Source organism: Onychostoma macrolepis, chromosome 03 (genome assembly GCF_012432095.1).
Source record: "Onychostoma macrolepis isolate SWU-2019 chromosome 03, ASM1243209v1, whole genome shotgun sequence".
In the NCBI taxonomy this organism is placed as follows: Eukaryota; Metazoa; Chordata; class Actinopteri; order Cypriniformes; family Cyprinidae; genus Onychostoma; species Onychostoma macrolepis.
In genome coordinates this window covers 6,029,428-6,045,688 of record NC_081157.1, presented here as the reverse complement: position 1 = coordinate 6,045,688, position 16,261 = coordinate 6,029,428, and the positions used below count along the sequence as shown (strand labels likewise).

The following is a 16,261-nucleotide window of genomic DNA, read 5'->3' as shown; positions in this document are numbered from 1 at the left end:
GTTTCTTGCCCTGCCTACAAAGTCTCCTTGGGAGGAGGCATTTAAATTGAATCTTCATATGGGTGGGATTATTTCTAAGATATATGCAATTATCTTGTCAAATGATAATTCTCACAACATTAAAATAATCAGGGCTTGGGAAGACGAACTTGACCTCGAGTTTGAGGATGATTACTGGAGTAGAGTATTAGACAATGTACGTACTACCACCTCATGTGCTAGACTTGGCTTTATACAATTTAAAACGATTCACAGAGCTCATCTTTCGAAGGCAAAACTTTCTAAAATATATCCCAATGTTTCAGATTTGTGTGATAAATGTAAACTTTCACCATGTAACCTTAGTCATATGTTTGCATTTTGTTCCAAGTTGCAAAACTTTTGGAATTCTTTCTTTAAATTACTTTCTGATGTCCTAGGGGTCGAGTTAATTGTTTGCCCTTTGATTGCAATCTTTGGTGTTCCTTCTCGATGTCAGCCTTTAAGCCGGAGACAGGCTGATGTCATAGCTTTTGCATCTCTTCTTGCTAGGCGCAGAATACTGTTGTCTTGGACCTCCCCTCAACCCCCCTCTATTTCAGTTTGGCTCAAAGATTTGGTCTTTTTTTTAAAACTTGAAAAAATTAAGTACAATATTAGAGGTAGGGGGGAATCTTTTTTTGAGAAATGGCAACAATTTATCACATTCTTTAATGATTTACAAATCTTGAACGTGGATTGAGTGGAGATATATATGTATACCCCTTATTTTATCATTGTTATGTTATCTTAATTATGTTATGTGTGTATATGTATATTGATGTATTTATTTTTCTCACTTTTCAGTTGTCATAGTGTACTAAATGGGGATTGCTTTGTTAGGGCTGGGTAAGATCGTATTATGGTGGGTGGGGTGGTATAAAATGTAAAAATGCAATTTGCAACAATAAAAATTCAATAAAGTCTTCAAACAAAAAAAAGAATTAGAAATAAACATTTGTGAATTAGCATCAGTTGTGTTAGGCTACAAGAGACAGATACAGATGCTTAAATGTCTCGATTAATATATGAGTCAAAGACTAAAAGGGGTGTATATATGTGACCGAAGGTAAGCTAACGTTAGCCTACCTGCACTGTTAAGTTTGATATTCAATCGTCTTGTATTAAATGACACGGTCTAATATAATGATTTATTTCTTGTATTTTGTTAAGCTTTACCTTATAGAAAAATGACAGATCGGGGTGCATCTTCGCAGGTGAGTAAAACCAATAAGGGTACCATGTTTTTTTTCTTTGATGAATAGTCATTTTTATTGCAATACTATAGTAAACTAAAGGTAATTTACAGCAGGCAATCTATAGTAGGTAATTTGCCTAGTAATTATTACTCACATTACTAATTACTTTCTAAATCCCATATTAACATCAACTAGTTTAACAGTACAAGGATTGACACAAAACTGCACTTTTAACTGTTTCAAATAAACAATAATTGCATAAATTATTATTGAACTGACTAAAGTGTGCAAAGGACAAGGTTACATTACAAAACATGTATTGTAACATTAGATGCTCATTTTTATCTTAAATATCTACTGTTGTTTTATATCCACCTTATTTTTCAACGCATAAGTAAGCAGTTTCTGTGAATGTGCGGGACTTCCGGTTCATTAGCCGCTGTAGGAAATAACGAGTAGAACAACAACGTGCAGTAAATGGTAAAAGTGTTTGTACAACACACTTTGTCCATAACTAAGTTAATACATTCAAATAATGTGGTAAGACACCAGTTTGCAATATCAAGCAGCAAAACGAGCTGTTTTGTACAGTAAAAACACCTGGAAGCGAATGAGACCCGGAAGCCTTGCATATAAACTTTAGAAATGGCGGCGTAATTGAAGTAATTGTAAATACATTACAGAACAATTAAGAGTAATACCGTACTTTACTTTTCTATGGGAAATACAGTTAAATTGCAGTAATCAGATTACAGTACTTAGTAGCTGCTTACACCCAACACTGGTCCCACATGGAAGCAGTCCCAAAATTGGAAGCTGTAGTTACTCATAGAAAGGGTTACTTAATCTTTATGAAGCCTCTTGGTGATTTGAAGCAGGGATGGGCAAACTTGGTCCTGGAGGCCACTGTTCTGCAGACTTTAGCTCAACTCTGCTAAAACTCACCTGCCTGTAGCCTTCTAGTAATCCTGATTAGCAGGTTCAGGTGTGTTTAATGAGCGTTGGAGTGAAACTCTGCAGGACAGTGGCCTTCCAGGACCAAGTTTGCCCATCCCTGGTTTGAAACTGATTTTATTTAGTATGGAACACCTATTTGCATTGACGTTGGATGAAAACCTGTTTACATAGCGTAGGAATAGCAATTCATATCACTTGGAAACACTTGCTTTCAGCCACCTTAGTTTACTTGGTTAGTTTTGCTCAATTCCTAGATACCTGTAAGATTAAGATTGTTATTTGATCTCATAGACGCTCAGCAATTGAAATTACATGGTTTAGGACTCAGAGATATATTCAGAGATAGTTGAGTGTTTTAATTTAATTGTAACCCTGATTTCTCTCAAAATGAACAGAACACAAACATTGAGTCAGCAGTTCGAGTGATTATGAACTGCATAAGAAATGAAAGGGAAAGACCTCACACACCTCAACACAGCTCTGCTCAGCCTACTGTTACAGGGCCTACCAACAACAGACCTGTGAGACCAGCCACAGTGCAGCAGGAGATGCAAAGGTAAGTGACTGTTACAGTAGGACTGCTTGATTTTGGCTAAACTTATAACCACAATTATTGTAGTCTAAATGTAGGTCCCGGTTCTTTAATGCAATTACTCATCGACTTCATAAACATTCCAGTATCGGCTCATAAAAAAATAAGAATAGAATGTGCTATGCTGAATTATCTTAATCCATAACAGGTCAACATTGTTTTATAATCATTAAAAAATTGGTCCTTTGATATTTAGATTTTCACTAATAAATAACTGTCTATGCTTCATTCAAGATGCTTCCCATCAATGTATTCTGAAGGCAAAAGGAAAAGGAAGTCAGCAGATATTCCACGTGTATCGGCGATTAAGTTTATGGAAATGCACTTCTGTCTGCAACCTGAAAATACTGACAAAACCCCTAAGGATGAGGCAGTGCTCTTGCAAGCTGGTCTTGGAAGGAGGACCATAAATCTTGCCGATAATGTGGATCACGCAGAGGTTAGACTTAAAGATAAATCAAAATCGACTCTAAAGACATTATAGAGGTTTTTCAGCAAACGTTTCATGTCAAACAAATCATGTTGTGTCTGCCATACTGCTACTTAATTTTTGTCATCTTTACATAGTAAGCTAGAAAAGATGTAACGGTACACCTGATTTGATCTAAAAAAATAATAATACATTGGGTTCTGTTGATAATTGTTACCTTTAATATTGTAGTCATTTGCAAGTAAGGGATACCTTCATAGTTTACAATATTTGTATAATTAAGAAAACTATATTTAATTCAATTTATTCTTCATTATAATTTAATTTATTTAAAAACAGAGGCACAATTTGTTCAATAAACCACTGTTAAAAAAATTGGATCACTTTTAGTCTTCTTCCCCCTACGGTACAGAATATGTACCGCACTGTGACTTCAAAACTGAGGTACGTACTGAACCGTCATTGTTGTGTACCTTTACACCCCTATAAGGCAGCAGTCAAATCATCATGTTAGTGATTGGTTTTTATTTTAATGTCTTAAAATAGTTTTGAGTAACTTTAGCCGTGGTTCACATTTAAGTGATATCATTGTCTGTCTGTCTGATCCTTACAAGCAGTACCGTTTCTAGGCATAGGCGAGCTAGGCGGTCGCCTAGAGCGCCACCAGCTGAAGGGGCGCCAATGAGCGCACGTACTGGCACTACATTTTAACAGGGTTGTGATAAAGAGTGGCATGGTCACCCTGAAATATGACTGCCGCTCCCACTGGATTTCCAACATCGCTGGGCTAGAGTACTGTCAGTCTGACGATGCCTGTATGCCATTGGATCAGAGCGCTTTCAATTGCTGCCTGATCGTTGCATGCTTGCATTTGGAGCGCTCATCAACGCCATTAGATCAATGGACTCTGTCAGTACTTTGGCAAGGTAACGCTTTTTCTTTTTTGCCATGCAATAAAGCTAAGTTCAAAGGCCAATTTAAAATATGTTATTGGTACAGCAAATAAAGTGCACAAAATCAGTATTTTGTTTATGCAGTATTTGTGGCAGTTGATAAATCGTGTTGAGAGATTTGTCCAAAAGGTGTGCGTTTTTGCGCCAATGCATTGTTAAAGGATCAGCGTGTCATGTAATATTCCCATATAAACTTTAATAAATTAAAATGATCCATCGGATGAGCGCTCAAGAATCTGGGCTAAAGCAGTAGGACATCCGGGAACTTCTCGACTACTCTTTTATGAACACTGAGGTTTCGGACTTTTATTTTGGCGCGGTGATGTGACGTCATAAGTACGCGCCGCGCTCCTGCATCTTTTGGAAACTCGACTGAAGAAAGGTTTGTGTTTAAAGCATCTCTAAACCCCGTTCAATCAACTCGAAAGTTTTACAAGCGATGGGAAATGAATTGTTTATTATTGCGCTATCTATATTAACGTAATGTTTGTGAGTTCAGTTCATCATAAACGTGAATTCAGTGATGGAGAAACCGAGCTGTTTAAACTGTGTACACTACATCCATCATGAGGCAGCCTAATAATTCAGTAGTGTTTTAGAATTGTTCAACAAACATATTGACGTTTAGGCACTTTAGAAAATGTGTTTTAATACACTACAGTAAAAAGTAATGTGATCAGTAAGATTTTTATTGTTTTTTTTTTAACAAGTATCTTCTGCTCACCAAGCCTGCGTTTATTTGATCCAAAATACAGCAAAAACAGTAGTGTTATGAAATATTTTCATTATTTAAAATAACTGATTTCTGTTTGAATATATTTCAAAATGTAATTTATTTCTGTGATGCGCAGCTGTATTTTCAGCATCATTACTCCAGTCTTCAGTGTCACATGATCTTCAGAAATCTTTCTAATTGGTTGATTTGCTGCTCAAAAATAGAAGTGTTTTATAACATTATACATGTCTTTGTTTTGGAAACCCCAGATGAGCAGAAGAGACTTATTTAAAAAACTTGATAAAAAAAAAAACACTTACTGTTCAAAAACTTTTGACTGGTATATTTGTATGAAGTATATGTTTGTTAAATCTACCATTTAACTTAATATAAGTCATTTTAAGAAAAATAACATTCTATGCTAACAAATTGAATGTGGACATGGTTCTCTTCATAACAGTAGACCTGCTGGTGACGGGTAATAAAAAAAGGGGAAAAGGGAAGTGAAGGCGCAGTGCAAGAGAGAATCTTTCATTATTTTCAATGGCCCAGACTAAGGATTTAGACTTGTCTGTGATGGCCATACAAATAATAGGGTAGTCTGTGGTTTCAGAAATGGTTGTGGATGTATAGGCTATATACAGGAAATACGGGGCCAAAATTGCACCTTTTTGGGGTACAACAGCTTGTCACTGGAACAGTACCCTTTTGTTGCTTTTTTACCCCTATAGGTAGGCCTACATATTAGTAACTTAAGGGTAAGAATTACTATGCTAAGGTACAAATATGTACCCATTTGGGTAAAAAAAATAGGTACAAAGATGTCCTTTTAAAGGATTAGTTCACTTTCAAATTAAAATGTCCTTATAATTTTCTCACCCCCATGTCATCCAAGATGTTTATGTATTTCTTTCTTCAGTCGAAAAGAAATTAAGGTTTTTGATGAAAACATTCCAGGAGTTTTATCCATATACACTATATTGCCAAAAGTATTGGGTCACCCCCATCTAACGAACAGGTTTGACTACTTTAGTAATTTCCATGAGTACAAAGCTTAATGTTTAAGCATATAATGATATTTTAGGGAATTGTGTGCTTCTAATGTTAAAGCAACCGTTTGGACAGAACCCTTTTCTATTCTAACATGACAACGCCTCTGTGTATAAGACAAGGTTCAAAAAGAAATGATTGACTGAGTCAGTGTGGAAGAACTTGACTGGTCTGCAGAAAGCCAAGTCCTAATCCCAGCTGAACACCTCTGGTGTGACTTTAAATGCAGACCTTCACCAAGCACCTATGACTTGAACATATGTATATGGGCAAAAGTATTGGGACCCCCTTCTTTAGAACAGAAAAAGGCACTTCCAAAACTGTGGCAAACATGGAACATAATTTGTGTTTTTAAAAATTGTATTTCCATCTCTGTTACAACCGTTTGGAAGTGTCTAAAATGACTGAACCCATATGTACAAGTCATTGGTGTTTGGTGATGAGTTTTTGGCATCAAGATTTCTTCAACCAGAAATTTACTTTTTTGCAATGGTTAAATAAATGCACAGCTAAACAGATGAGTTTTGAGTCTGGATTTAAAAGTGGCTAATGTTTTAGCACATCTGATCTCTTCTGGAAGCTGGTTCCAGCTGCGGGCGGCTAAAAGCGGCCTCCTCTTGTTTTGTGTAAACCCTTGGTATTTCTAAGTGACTCGATCTTAATGGTCTGAGTGGTCTGTTAGGTTTATAATCAGCGACAGGGCTTTTGCGACCATTTTTTTTGAGAGTGTGCGAGTAAAAATTTGACGTGGTCGCACTTGTGCGAGTGCATGGTCTGCGCAGCTCCATACAGCGCGCGCTGCAGAGCCGCAGCACATTCAGTGTTGCCAACTAATTTTCAGAGAAAGTTGCTAAAAGAAGGTCAATTTGTTGCTAAATGACGTTGTGATGTCATTGCGCGATGACGTCTTTGCGTAATCACGGCGGAAAATTTACTCGCATCGAATCTCAGCAAAAATATATATTTTATGTTAATTTAGATTTGTTTGTAAAATAATATACATAATATAATATTAAAATACAAATAATTGTATTTTAAAATACATTGAATTATTGAACACTTACACATTTTTGAATGATTACAATTTAAGTTATTTTTTTATACCTAGTAAACTAGTAATACTACACATTCTCAACAATTATGCTTTAAGCAGTGTATTAGTAGTTAGTATGCTACACTCCAAGAAAAGTCTGTAAAAAAAAAAAAATAGGGCACAATCTACTATGTTAATATGAAATAATTTTCCGTATTGTTTTTTTACCTGCATTTTAAATTACGCATTGTGTTTTCGGGTTACAGGGTTACAATGGATAATGTTCTGGAAAATTACTAGTAGCCTATCTTTTCCATTTTTCTTACAGCGTACTAACTGATCAACAATCACAAGTACAAGCTACTAACAAAGTGTATCATAAATGAACAATTATTCAGTTATTATTATTATTATTAAATTGAAGAATTGCAAATAGCAGCTAACTCAATTCACGTGATGTGTGTACTGCTAGGCATCTTTGGTTTTCTTTTTGTGTAATTTGGATGTAAAATGTGTGTCTTTTTATTGTCTGAGTCACCTTATTAAAAGTTGCCAAATAAATTTCAAAAATTGCTAAATTTGTTGCTAGGTGCTTTTGGAAGAAAAAGTTGCTAGGGTAGTCTGAAAAGTTGTTAAATTTAGCAACAAAATTGCTAAGTTGGCAACACTGAGCACATTGTAGCAGGAGTCAGATTACACTGATCACGTGAAGAGAGGCGCTTTCAGTGCGAGCGCTTCAGTAGAGCCTGCTTTATACTCGCCGCGTCAGCACGAACGCCAAGGTGCGCGCAATGGGAGGATTTGGTTTTCAAACTAAAGTAATAGACCGCTTCTTAAACCAGAGAAGGTGAACATGTTGGTATTCTTGTAGAAAAAACAAGTTCTGTCAGCGACAGCCAGTTTAGTTTTAATTTTCTTTTTGTTTTCGTTTTGAAAAGCTTTTTATCTTTGCTGTTTACCTCACGTTACGCTATGAAGGCTTTCCTTAATTTTTTTTATATTATTATTATTGTTTGATTACTCAGTGTTTGCTAAACATGCTGTAATTTATTAGTCGGTATATAATACAGCATGTAATGTGTCCTATGCCATGCCACGTCTTATTCGTTTTTAATAAATGTTATGTAAGCTAGTTTGTCATTGTAACGTACTGTTTATTGTTGTTGTGCTTTTTAATTAAGAATAACAATGAATCCATCTTTTGTTTTAGTCTTAAAAAGTGAAAGGTGTATAGATATAAGCAAAACAGGCAATTATCTTTTCTTGTAAAACGTGACAACTAGATCGCGAATTTGAAAGTGAAAAAAAGAACTGCTGCTCACAAAATTTAAATGACAAATAATACTGATGAAAAAGAACGGGTAGAATGTTTTACACTTTCGTTACCGTATAACTATAAACTATGATAAAAGTTCATCAGCATGCATTGATTAATCAAATGTTGTATCAAAAGAGATGTTGTATCAGAGAGCAGGTTAGTCAGTGCCTTCCGATAAACCTACAATTCGAATATTTTGGCGCTTCAAGCGAGATATAAGATCTTCTATGTTAATTTTAAGAGCCGTGTTTTCTTTTTCCATGCTTGACAATTTTGACTTGAGAGCGTTTACATCGTGCTCGAGCTGAGTTATTCGGTCGCTGTGGTCTGAAAGCCCCGCTTCCATCTCACTGATCGTGGCTGCCTGTTTTGTTAGGGTCGCACCAAACGATTCAGTTGAAGACCGGATTGGTTCCAGAGAGCTATTAAGAAGTGCAACAAAATTCCCCAGTCATGTCTTTTCTGAATTTTTCAAGCTCTTTAACAAGAGATTCGCTCTTAAGCTGCGAAGAGAGGATGCGGGTTTGTTATCTGCCATTTTGCTGCTTTCTTGACAGGCCTGAGCATGTTGAGTTTGAGTCTGTTGTTTGCCACCTGTTCTCGTAGGCTTGCTCATTTTAATTCAAAATTCTGAAGGCATGGGTTTTTAAAAATAGAAAGATAGATGTAACGACTTTGATGTGCTGATAAAATAAGGTGTATTCTGAAAAGATTACATGTAATGAATGAATGCATCTCACCTCCGCATTACCAAACCGGAAGTCCTCCCAAAGTTTTCTACTCTGTTTCTGTCACCCATGGTGAAAACAAAAATGGGTTTATAAAGCAAAAAAAAATTTACTTTTCAGGCATATTTAGAACAAGAATCATTTGATGACATGTTTAAGGATCATAGTGCAGCCCAAAAATACTCATTAATTGTCCATTTAAATCTCTATACTTTGATACTATCCTTCAAAACACTAGCTTTTACCCATTTGTCAGCAAGAACTTTGTAATCATTTAAAATAGCCTAATAAAATTATGATCGATCTCTTTTTTTTAAATATATCACTTCGGTCAATTTCATTTGTTGCAGACACTAAAATTTGACATCTGGTCTTTGACCTTATAAAAACAAACTCAATAAGTGATATATTTTTGATTTTGGCAGATCAGCTCCTCCCACACTGGAACTCATCATCAGTGAAGCTCCTCCCACACTGGAATTCATCATCAGTGAAGCTCCTCCCACACTGGAACTCATCATCAGTGAAGCTCCTCCCACTGCAGTTCAGCAATAAATGCTGGAAGATTCCCATCAGTTCAGAAGTGAAGACGAGCGTCAGAGCATCAGGAAGAGCTGAAATCTGATCAAAGACTGAGTTTATTAAAGAGGACAGAGAGAAGATGAGCGATCCAGAGCCCTGCAGAATCAAACACACTGAAGAACAAACAGGTTGGTGTCTATTCTTCATTCATGATGCTGAAGAACATTCATGTTAGAAAGATTCAAGCACTTCATCACATTTAGATAAAGTGTTAAATTATGAAATGGTTTTTCAACACATATTTAGTATGTTGGATACAACATTGTGTTTTTTGTTATATTTTTTAAGCAATAAGCAACATATGAAGTAAATGGACTTTCCAGACTGTCAGGGTCTGTCAAGAATAATTTAAAGGGATAGTTCACCCAAAAATGAAAATTTTGTCATCCCTCACCCTCAGGTTGCACCAAACCTGTATAAATGTCTTTATTCTGCTGAACACTTAAGGAAGATATTTGGAAGCTAAACAGATAACGCCCCTCCATTGACTACCATAGTATTTATTTTTCATACAATTTTTCCTACTGTGGAAGTAAATGGGGGGCGAGATCTGTTTGGTCCCTTTAACTTAACATTAGATGATTGATAGTACTCACTACAACAAAATTTAATTTACATTGATTAATTTAGCAGACGCTTTTATCCAAAGCGACTTACAATTGTGGAATACAATAAGCGATACATTATAAAGAGGCAAACAGACACATGAAGTGCTTGTAATACAAAGTTCCAGGCATTGTTCCGAGCAAATGCTAGCTAGACAGGGAGAGGATAAAGAAAAAGAGCAAAGTTAAGGAAAGAGAGTAAAGTTTTTTTGTTTTTTAAGATGAAGTCAAGTGATGACGGAAGAGATGAGTTTTCAAGTGTCGCTTGAAAATTGTCAGGGATTCAGCAGTCTGGATAGGGGTGGGAAGATCATTCCACCAGCCAGGAACGGTGAATGAAAACATTCTGGAAAGTGATTTTGTGCCTCTCTGTGATGGCACCACGAGGCGTCATTCACTCGCAGATCTCAGCGTTCTGGAGGGGATGTAGATTGTCATAAGTGAGTGGAAGTAGGAGGGTGCTGAGCCAGTGGCTGTTCTATATGCAAGCATCAGTGTCTTGAACTTGATGCAAGCTGCAACCGGGAGCCAGTGCACGGAGATAAAGAGAGGTGTGACATGGGCCCTTTTGGGTTCGTTGAAGATGTGGAGAAGAGGAGGGGTCCAAGAACTGATCCTTGAGGAACCCCAGTGACCAGTTGATGTGCTTTGGATACCTCCCCTCCCCAGGCCACCCTGAAAGACCTACCATTGAGATAGGATTCAAACCAGCGAAGTGGAATCCCTGTGATGCCCAGTGATGAGAGGGTGGATAGGAGGATCTGATGATTAACAGTGTCAAAAGCAGCAGATAGATCCAACAGAATGAGAACTGGTGACTTGGAATCAACTTTAGCAATCCGCAAGGTTTCAGTGACTGAGAGTAGCACAGTCTCAGTTGAATGTCCACATCTGAAACCTGATAGCTTAGCGTCCAGTAGGTTATTCTTTGACAGAAGTGATAATAACTGGTTGAAAACAACTCATTCAAGCGTTTTCACTATGAATGGAAGGAGAGAGACAGGTCTGTAGCTATCTGTAAGTGAAGTGTTTAATGTAGGTTTTTTGAGCAGTGGGGTTACCAGAGCCTAAAGTCAAAAGCAGAGGAGCAAGCTGAATGTTTTGAAGAGATTGCGTGTGTCAGATGCGCTGTTGATCTTGTTGTGGAAGTATGAAGCCTTGGCAGTGTGGACTTCAGCAGAGAAAGATGAAAGCAGGAGACTGATGGATACTCCGGTCTGACGGATCTTTTGATTTGTGCCATTTTCTCTCAGCTGCCCTGAGTTTGGAGCGATGTTCACGAAGAACATCAGATAACCAGGGTTTAGAAGGGGCAGCACGAGCTGACCTGGAGGAGAGAGGACATACAGTATATTGTCTAAACAAGAAGTTAAAGTGGAGCACAAAGTGTCAGTTGCAGTGTTCACATCCAGAGATGAGAAATGGGTAGGTGAGGGAAGAGAGGAGGACACTACAGAGGAAAGATGTGAGGGTGAAAGGGAACGAAGGTTTCGTCTAAAGGTAACTGGTAGACGTGTTGGTGGCTCGGAGGTAGCAAGATGTAGGTTAAATGTAATCAAGTAGTGGTCAGAGGTGTGTAGGTGTTTTACCAAAATGTTGTCTGCAACACAGCTGCGTGTGTAAATTATGTCCAGTTGGCTGCCAGATTTGTGAGTGCTTGTGGTGGTAAGGTGTTTTAAGTCAAATGATGCCAGGAGTCAAATGAATATTGAAGTCACCAAAGACTATAAGTGGACTATCATTCTTGGGGAATGAGGACAACAGGCCATCCAGCTCTTCTAGGAAGGTGCCCAGTTGGCCAGGAGGGCGATAAATGGCTACAACATGGAGTTTTACCGGAGCTTTTACAGTGATAGCATGAGATTCCAATGAATAATAATTGTATAGGGGAGTGTAGGTTGAGTAAAGCCTATAGCACGTGAATGGCTTCAAATTGAAACTAAGTGCGGTTCAGTTTGCCAGAGCTTAATCGCAATTTAACAGGTAGCAAACAGGCTTTTTGTCATTTGTAATTACAGCCAACGGCAACAACAAGCACAATTAGCCCAAACGTTTCCAATAAAACAAGCAGTAAACGAAACACTTCTCACAACTAGCAGATACAGTGAGGAAAATAAGTATTTGAACACCCTGCTATTTTGCAAGTTCTCCCACTTAGAAATCATGGAGGGGTCTGAAATTGTCATCGTAGGTGCATGTCCACTGTGAGAGACATAATCTAAAAAAAATCCAGAAATCACAATGTATGATTTTTAACTATTTATTTGTATGATACAGCTGCAAATAAGTATTTGAACACCTGAGAAAATCAATGTTAATATTTGGTACAGTAGCCTTTGTTTGCAATTACAGAGGTCAAACGTTTCCTGTAGTTTTTCACCAGGTTTGCACACACTGCAGGAGGGATTTTGGCCCACCTCCACACAGATCTTCTCTAGATCAGTCAGGTTTCTGGCCTGTCGCTGAGAAACACAGAGTTTGAGCTCCTCCAAAGATTCTCTATTGGGTTTAGGTCTGGAGACTGGCTAGGCCACGCCAGAACCTTGATATGCTTCTTACAGAGCCACTCCTTGGTTATCCTGGCTGTGTGCTTGGTCATTGTCATGTTGGAAGACCCAGCCTCGACCCATCTTCAATGCTCTAACTGAGGGAAGGAGGTTGTTCCCCAAAATCTCGCAATACATGGCCCCGGTCATCCTCTCCTTAATACAGTGCAGTCGCCCTGTCCCATGTGCAGAAAAACACCCCAAAGCATGATGCTACCACCCCATGCTTCACAGTAGGGATGGTGTTCTTGGGATGGTACTCATCATTCTTCTTCCTCCAAACACGTTTAGTGGAATTATGACCAAAAGTTCTATTTTGGTCTCATCTGACCACATGACTTTCTCCCATGACTCCTCTGGATCATCCAAATGGTCATTGGCAAACTTAAGTCAGGCCTGGTTTAAGCAGGGGAACCTTCCGTGCCATGCATGATTTCAAACCATGACATCTTAGTGTATTACCAACAGTAACCTTGGAAACGGTGGTCCCAGCTCTTTTCAGGTCATTGACCAGCTCCTCCCGTGTAGTTCTGGGCTGATTTCTCACCTTTCTTAGGATCATTGAGACCCCACGAGGTGAGATCTTGCATGGAGCCCCAGTCCGAGGGAGACTGACAGTCATGTTTAGCTTCTTCCATTTTCTAATGATTGCTCCAACAGTGGACCTTTTTCACCAAGCTGCTTGGCAATTTCCCGTAGCCCTTTCCAGCCTTGTGGAGGAGTACAATTTTGTCTCTAGTGTCTTTGGACAGCTCTTTGGTCTTGGCCATGTTAGTAGTTGGATTCTTACTGATTGTATGGGGTGGACAGGTGTCTTTATGCAGCTAACGACCTCAAACAGGTGCATCTAATTTAGGATAATAAATGGAGTGGAGGTGGACATTTTAAAGGCAGACTAACAGGTCTTTGAGGGTCAGAATTCTAGCTGATAGACAGGTGTTCAAATACTTATTTGAAGCTGTATCATACAAATAAATAGTTAAAAAATCATACATTGTGATTTCTGGATTTTTTTTTTTAGATTATGTCTCTCACAGTGGACATGCACCTACGATGACAATTTCAGACCCTTCCATGATTTCTAAGTGGGAGAACTTGCAAAATAGCAGGGTGTTCAAATACTTATTTTCCTCACTGTATTTACTCTAACAGACAGAAAAATTGTATTAAGCAAAAACACTTACGAGCTCTTGCCGCCTCTGCAGTCAGTACGCTTATCCTTTTTTATATAATTTGTGCCTTAAATCTCAATAACTGACATGTCAATGTACCTCATTCATGCAATTAATTCATAAAAGCACACCAGAATGATTATAATGTTTCACAGCAGCTGTCTTGTTTCTGCTATTACATCAGGACTCACTTTCATATTTCGCTCATTTAATAGTGGTTTATTTAAAGTGATTTTTTTATTTTATTTCAGAGCTGATGGAAGAGAGCGTGCAGAGTGAAGTGGAGGAGGAGCATCATGTCAAACCTGGAGAAAAACCTTTGGATCACTCAAAGACTAAAAAGACATTTTTAAAGAAAATAGAAGCCAATAAATCTATCACCTGCACTCAGTGTGGAAAGAGCTTCCCATGCAAATCAATTCTTGAGCGTCACATGAGAGTTCATACTGGAGAGAAACCGTTCACATGTGATCAGTGCGGAAATCAGTTCAAAGAAAAAGGACAACTTAACAAACACATGAAAATTCACACTGGAGAAAAGCCATTTACATGTGATCAGTGTGAGAAGAGTTTCACATACAAACAAAGTCTTGGGCGTCACATGAGAGTTCACACTGGAGAGAAACCGTTCACGTGTGACCAATGTAGAAAGAGCTTTACACGACCAGCACATCTTAGAAAACACATGAGGATCCACACCGGAGAGAAGCCACACATGTGTGATCAATGTGGGAAGAGTTTCAGAGGCAAATATAATCTTAATATTCACATGAGGACCCACACTGGAGTGAAGCTGTTCACATGTGATCAGTGTGAGAAGTGTTTCACATACAAACATAATCTTAATATTCACATGATGACCCACACTGGAGTGAAGCCGTTCATGTGCAATCAGTGTGGAAAGAGATTCTCACACAAAGTTAGTCTTGAGGGTCACATGAGTGTTCATACTGGAGTGAAGCTGTTCATGTGTGACCAATGTGGAAAGAGCTTCACGCAATCAGCACACCTTAAACAACACAAGAAAGTTCACACTGGAGAAAAGCCACACACGTGTGAACAGTGTGGGAAGAGTTTCACATACAAAGATTATCTTAAAGAACACATGAGGATCCACACTGGAGAGAAGCCGTTCACGTGTGATCAGTGCGGGAAGAGTTTCACGCAATCAGCAAGCCTTAAAGTACACATGAGGATCCACACCGGAGAGAAGCCGTTCAAGTGTGATCAGTGCGGCAAGACATTTAGTCGGTTATCAAACCTGAAGAAACACCTGACAGTTCATACAAAGGAGAAGTCACATTCATGTTCTGAATGTGGGAAGAGTTTTTCACAGATTCAAAGTTTACATAAACATCAGAAAACTCACACTGGTGTGAGAGAGTACTTGTGCATTGAGTGTGGGAAGACTTTTACTACAGCGAGACAGTTAAAACTGCACCAGAGAGTTCACACTGGAGAGAAAACTCACAAGTGTTCACACTGTGACAAGACATTCAGTCGGTCAGGATCTCTGAAAGCACATGAGAAGATCCACACTGGAGAGAAGCTGCACACGTGTGATCAGTGCGGAAAGAGTTTCTCTTTTAAAAGTCACCTGAAGATACACATGAAGATCCATGCAGTGGAGGAACCACACAGCGATGTTCACAAGTCTTTATTGCTGAAGTCTTGAGTGATTTAATGGCTTGCTAAAATCTCATTAAAAATCCTCTTGAATTGAACTAATTACGAAGCTCGAGACTTCTATATGATCTTCTATGATATGCTTTGTAAGGTTAATGTACATCCAGCCTGTTACTTAGGTTTTATTCATTACATTATACATAACAGTTGATCTGTAATGCAATTCTATGATAAGAGATCTACCTGATCTACCAAGACACATAAGGAAATGTGACAGATATTACAAAACCATATAAATAATGTCTTTCTTTATGATACAATTCAGGGGTATTCAATTAAAGTTCTCTTCCCTGCGGAGGTCTGGACTAAAATAAATTATTCTTCTACAGAATTGGTCCAAAGCCAGAGTTGGAAAGTCTTGAAAAAATAAATTTTTCCAAAATAAATTGTATGTATGCATATTGTATAATATCCAAGGTACACATTTCTAGTAATTGTGCAGTTAATTATCATTAGTTAGAATCAGAGGTTGCGTTAGACTTTAACATTTAAATTCCGTCATAATCTACTATTACCTGTCATTTTAATTTTGATATTTTAGTTATAACACATTTAATTGCTTCTATTTTTGTTCTCATTTTCATTTTTAATAATGAACCTACAGGACAAGCATATGGGTTTATGGATTTTTATTTATGATGAGAACAGATGAACTGACTGTGCGTAATTTTTCATGT

The 16,261-nt window shown here is 37.9% G+C and overlaps 1 protein-coding gene across 3 annotated transcripts in view; it reads left to right on the top strand.

Moving 5' to 3' along the window:
• Positions 1-15,942, top strand: part of LOC131536645 (gastrula zinc finger protein XlCGF57.1-like) — a 68,341-nt gene extending 52,399 nt beyond the window's left edge. The window contains exons 1-3 of one of the 3 annotated variants that reach the window (XM_058769684.1): positions 3,929-4,122; positions 9,419-9,703; positions 14,150-15,942. In XM_058769684.1, coding sequence (XP_058625667.1) covers positions 9,655-9,703; positions 14,150-15,573 — 1,473 coding nt within the window. In that variant the 5' untranslated portion in view covers positions 3,929-4,122; positions 9,419-9,654 and the 3' untranslated portion in view covers positions 15,574-15,942. Of the gene's footprint in view, positions 1-3,928; positions 4,123-4,429; positions 4,532-9,418; positions 9,704-14,149 lie in introns of those variants that run through there. The other 2 variants (XM_058769685.1, XM_058769683.1) reach the window with 2 other exon arrangements.
• The last annotated feature ends 319 nt before the right edge of the window (positions 15,943-16,261 follow it).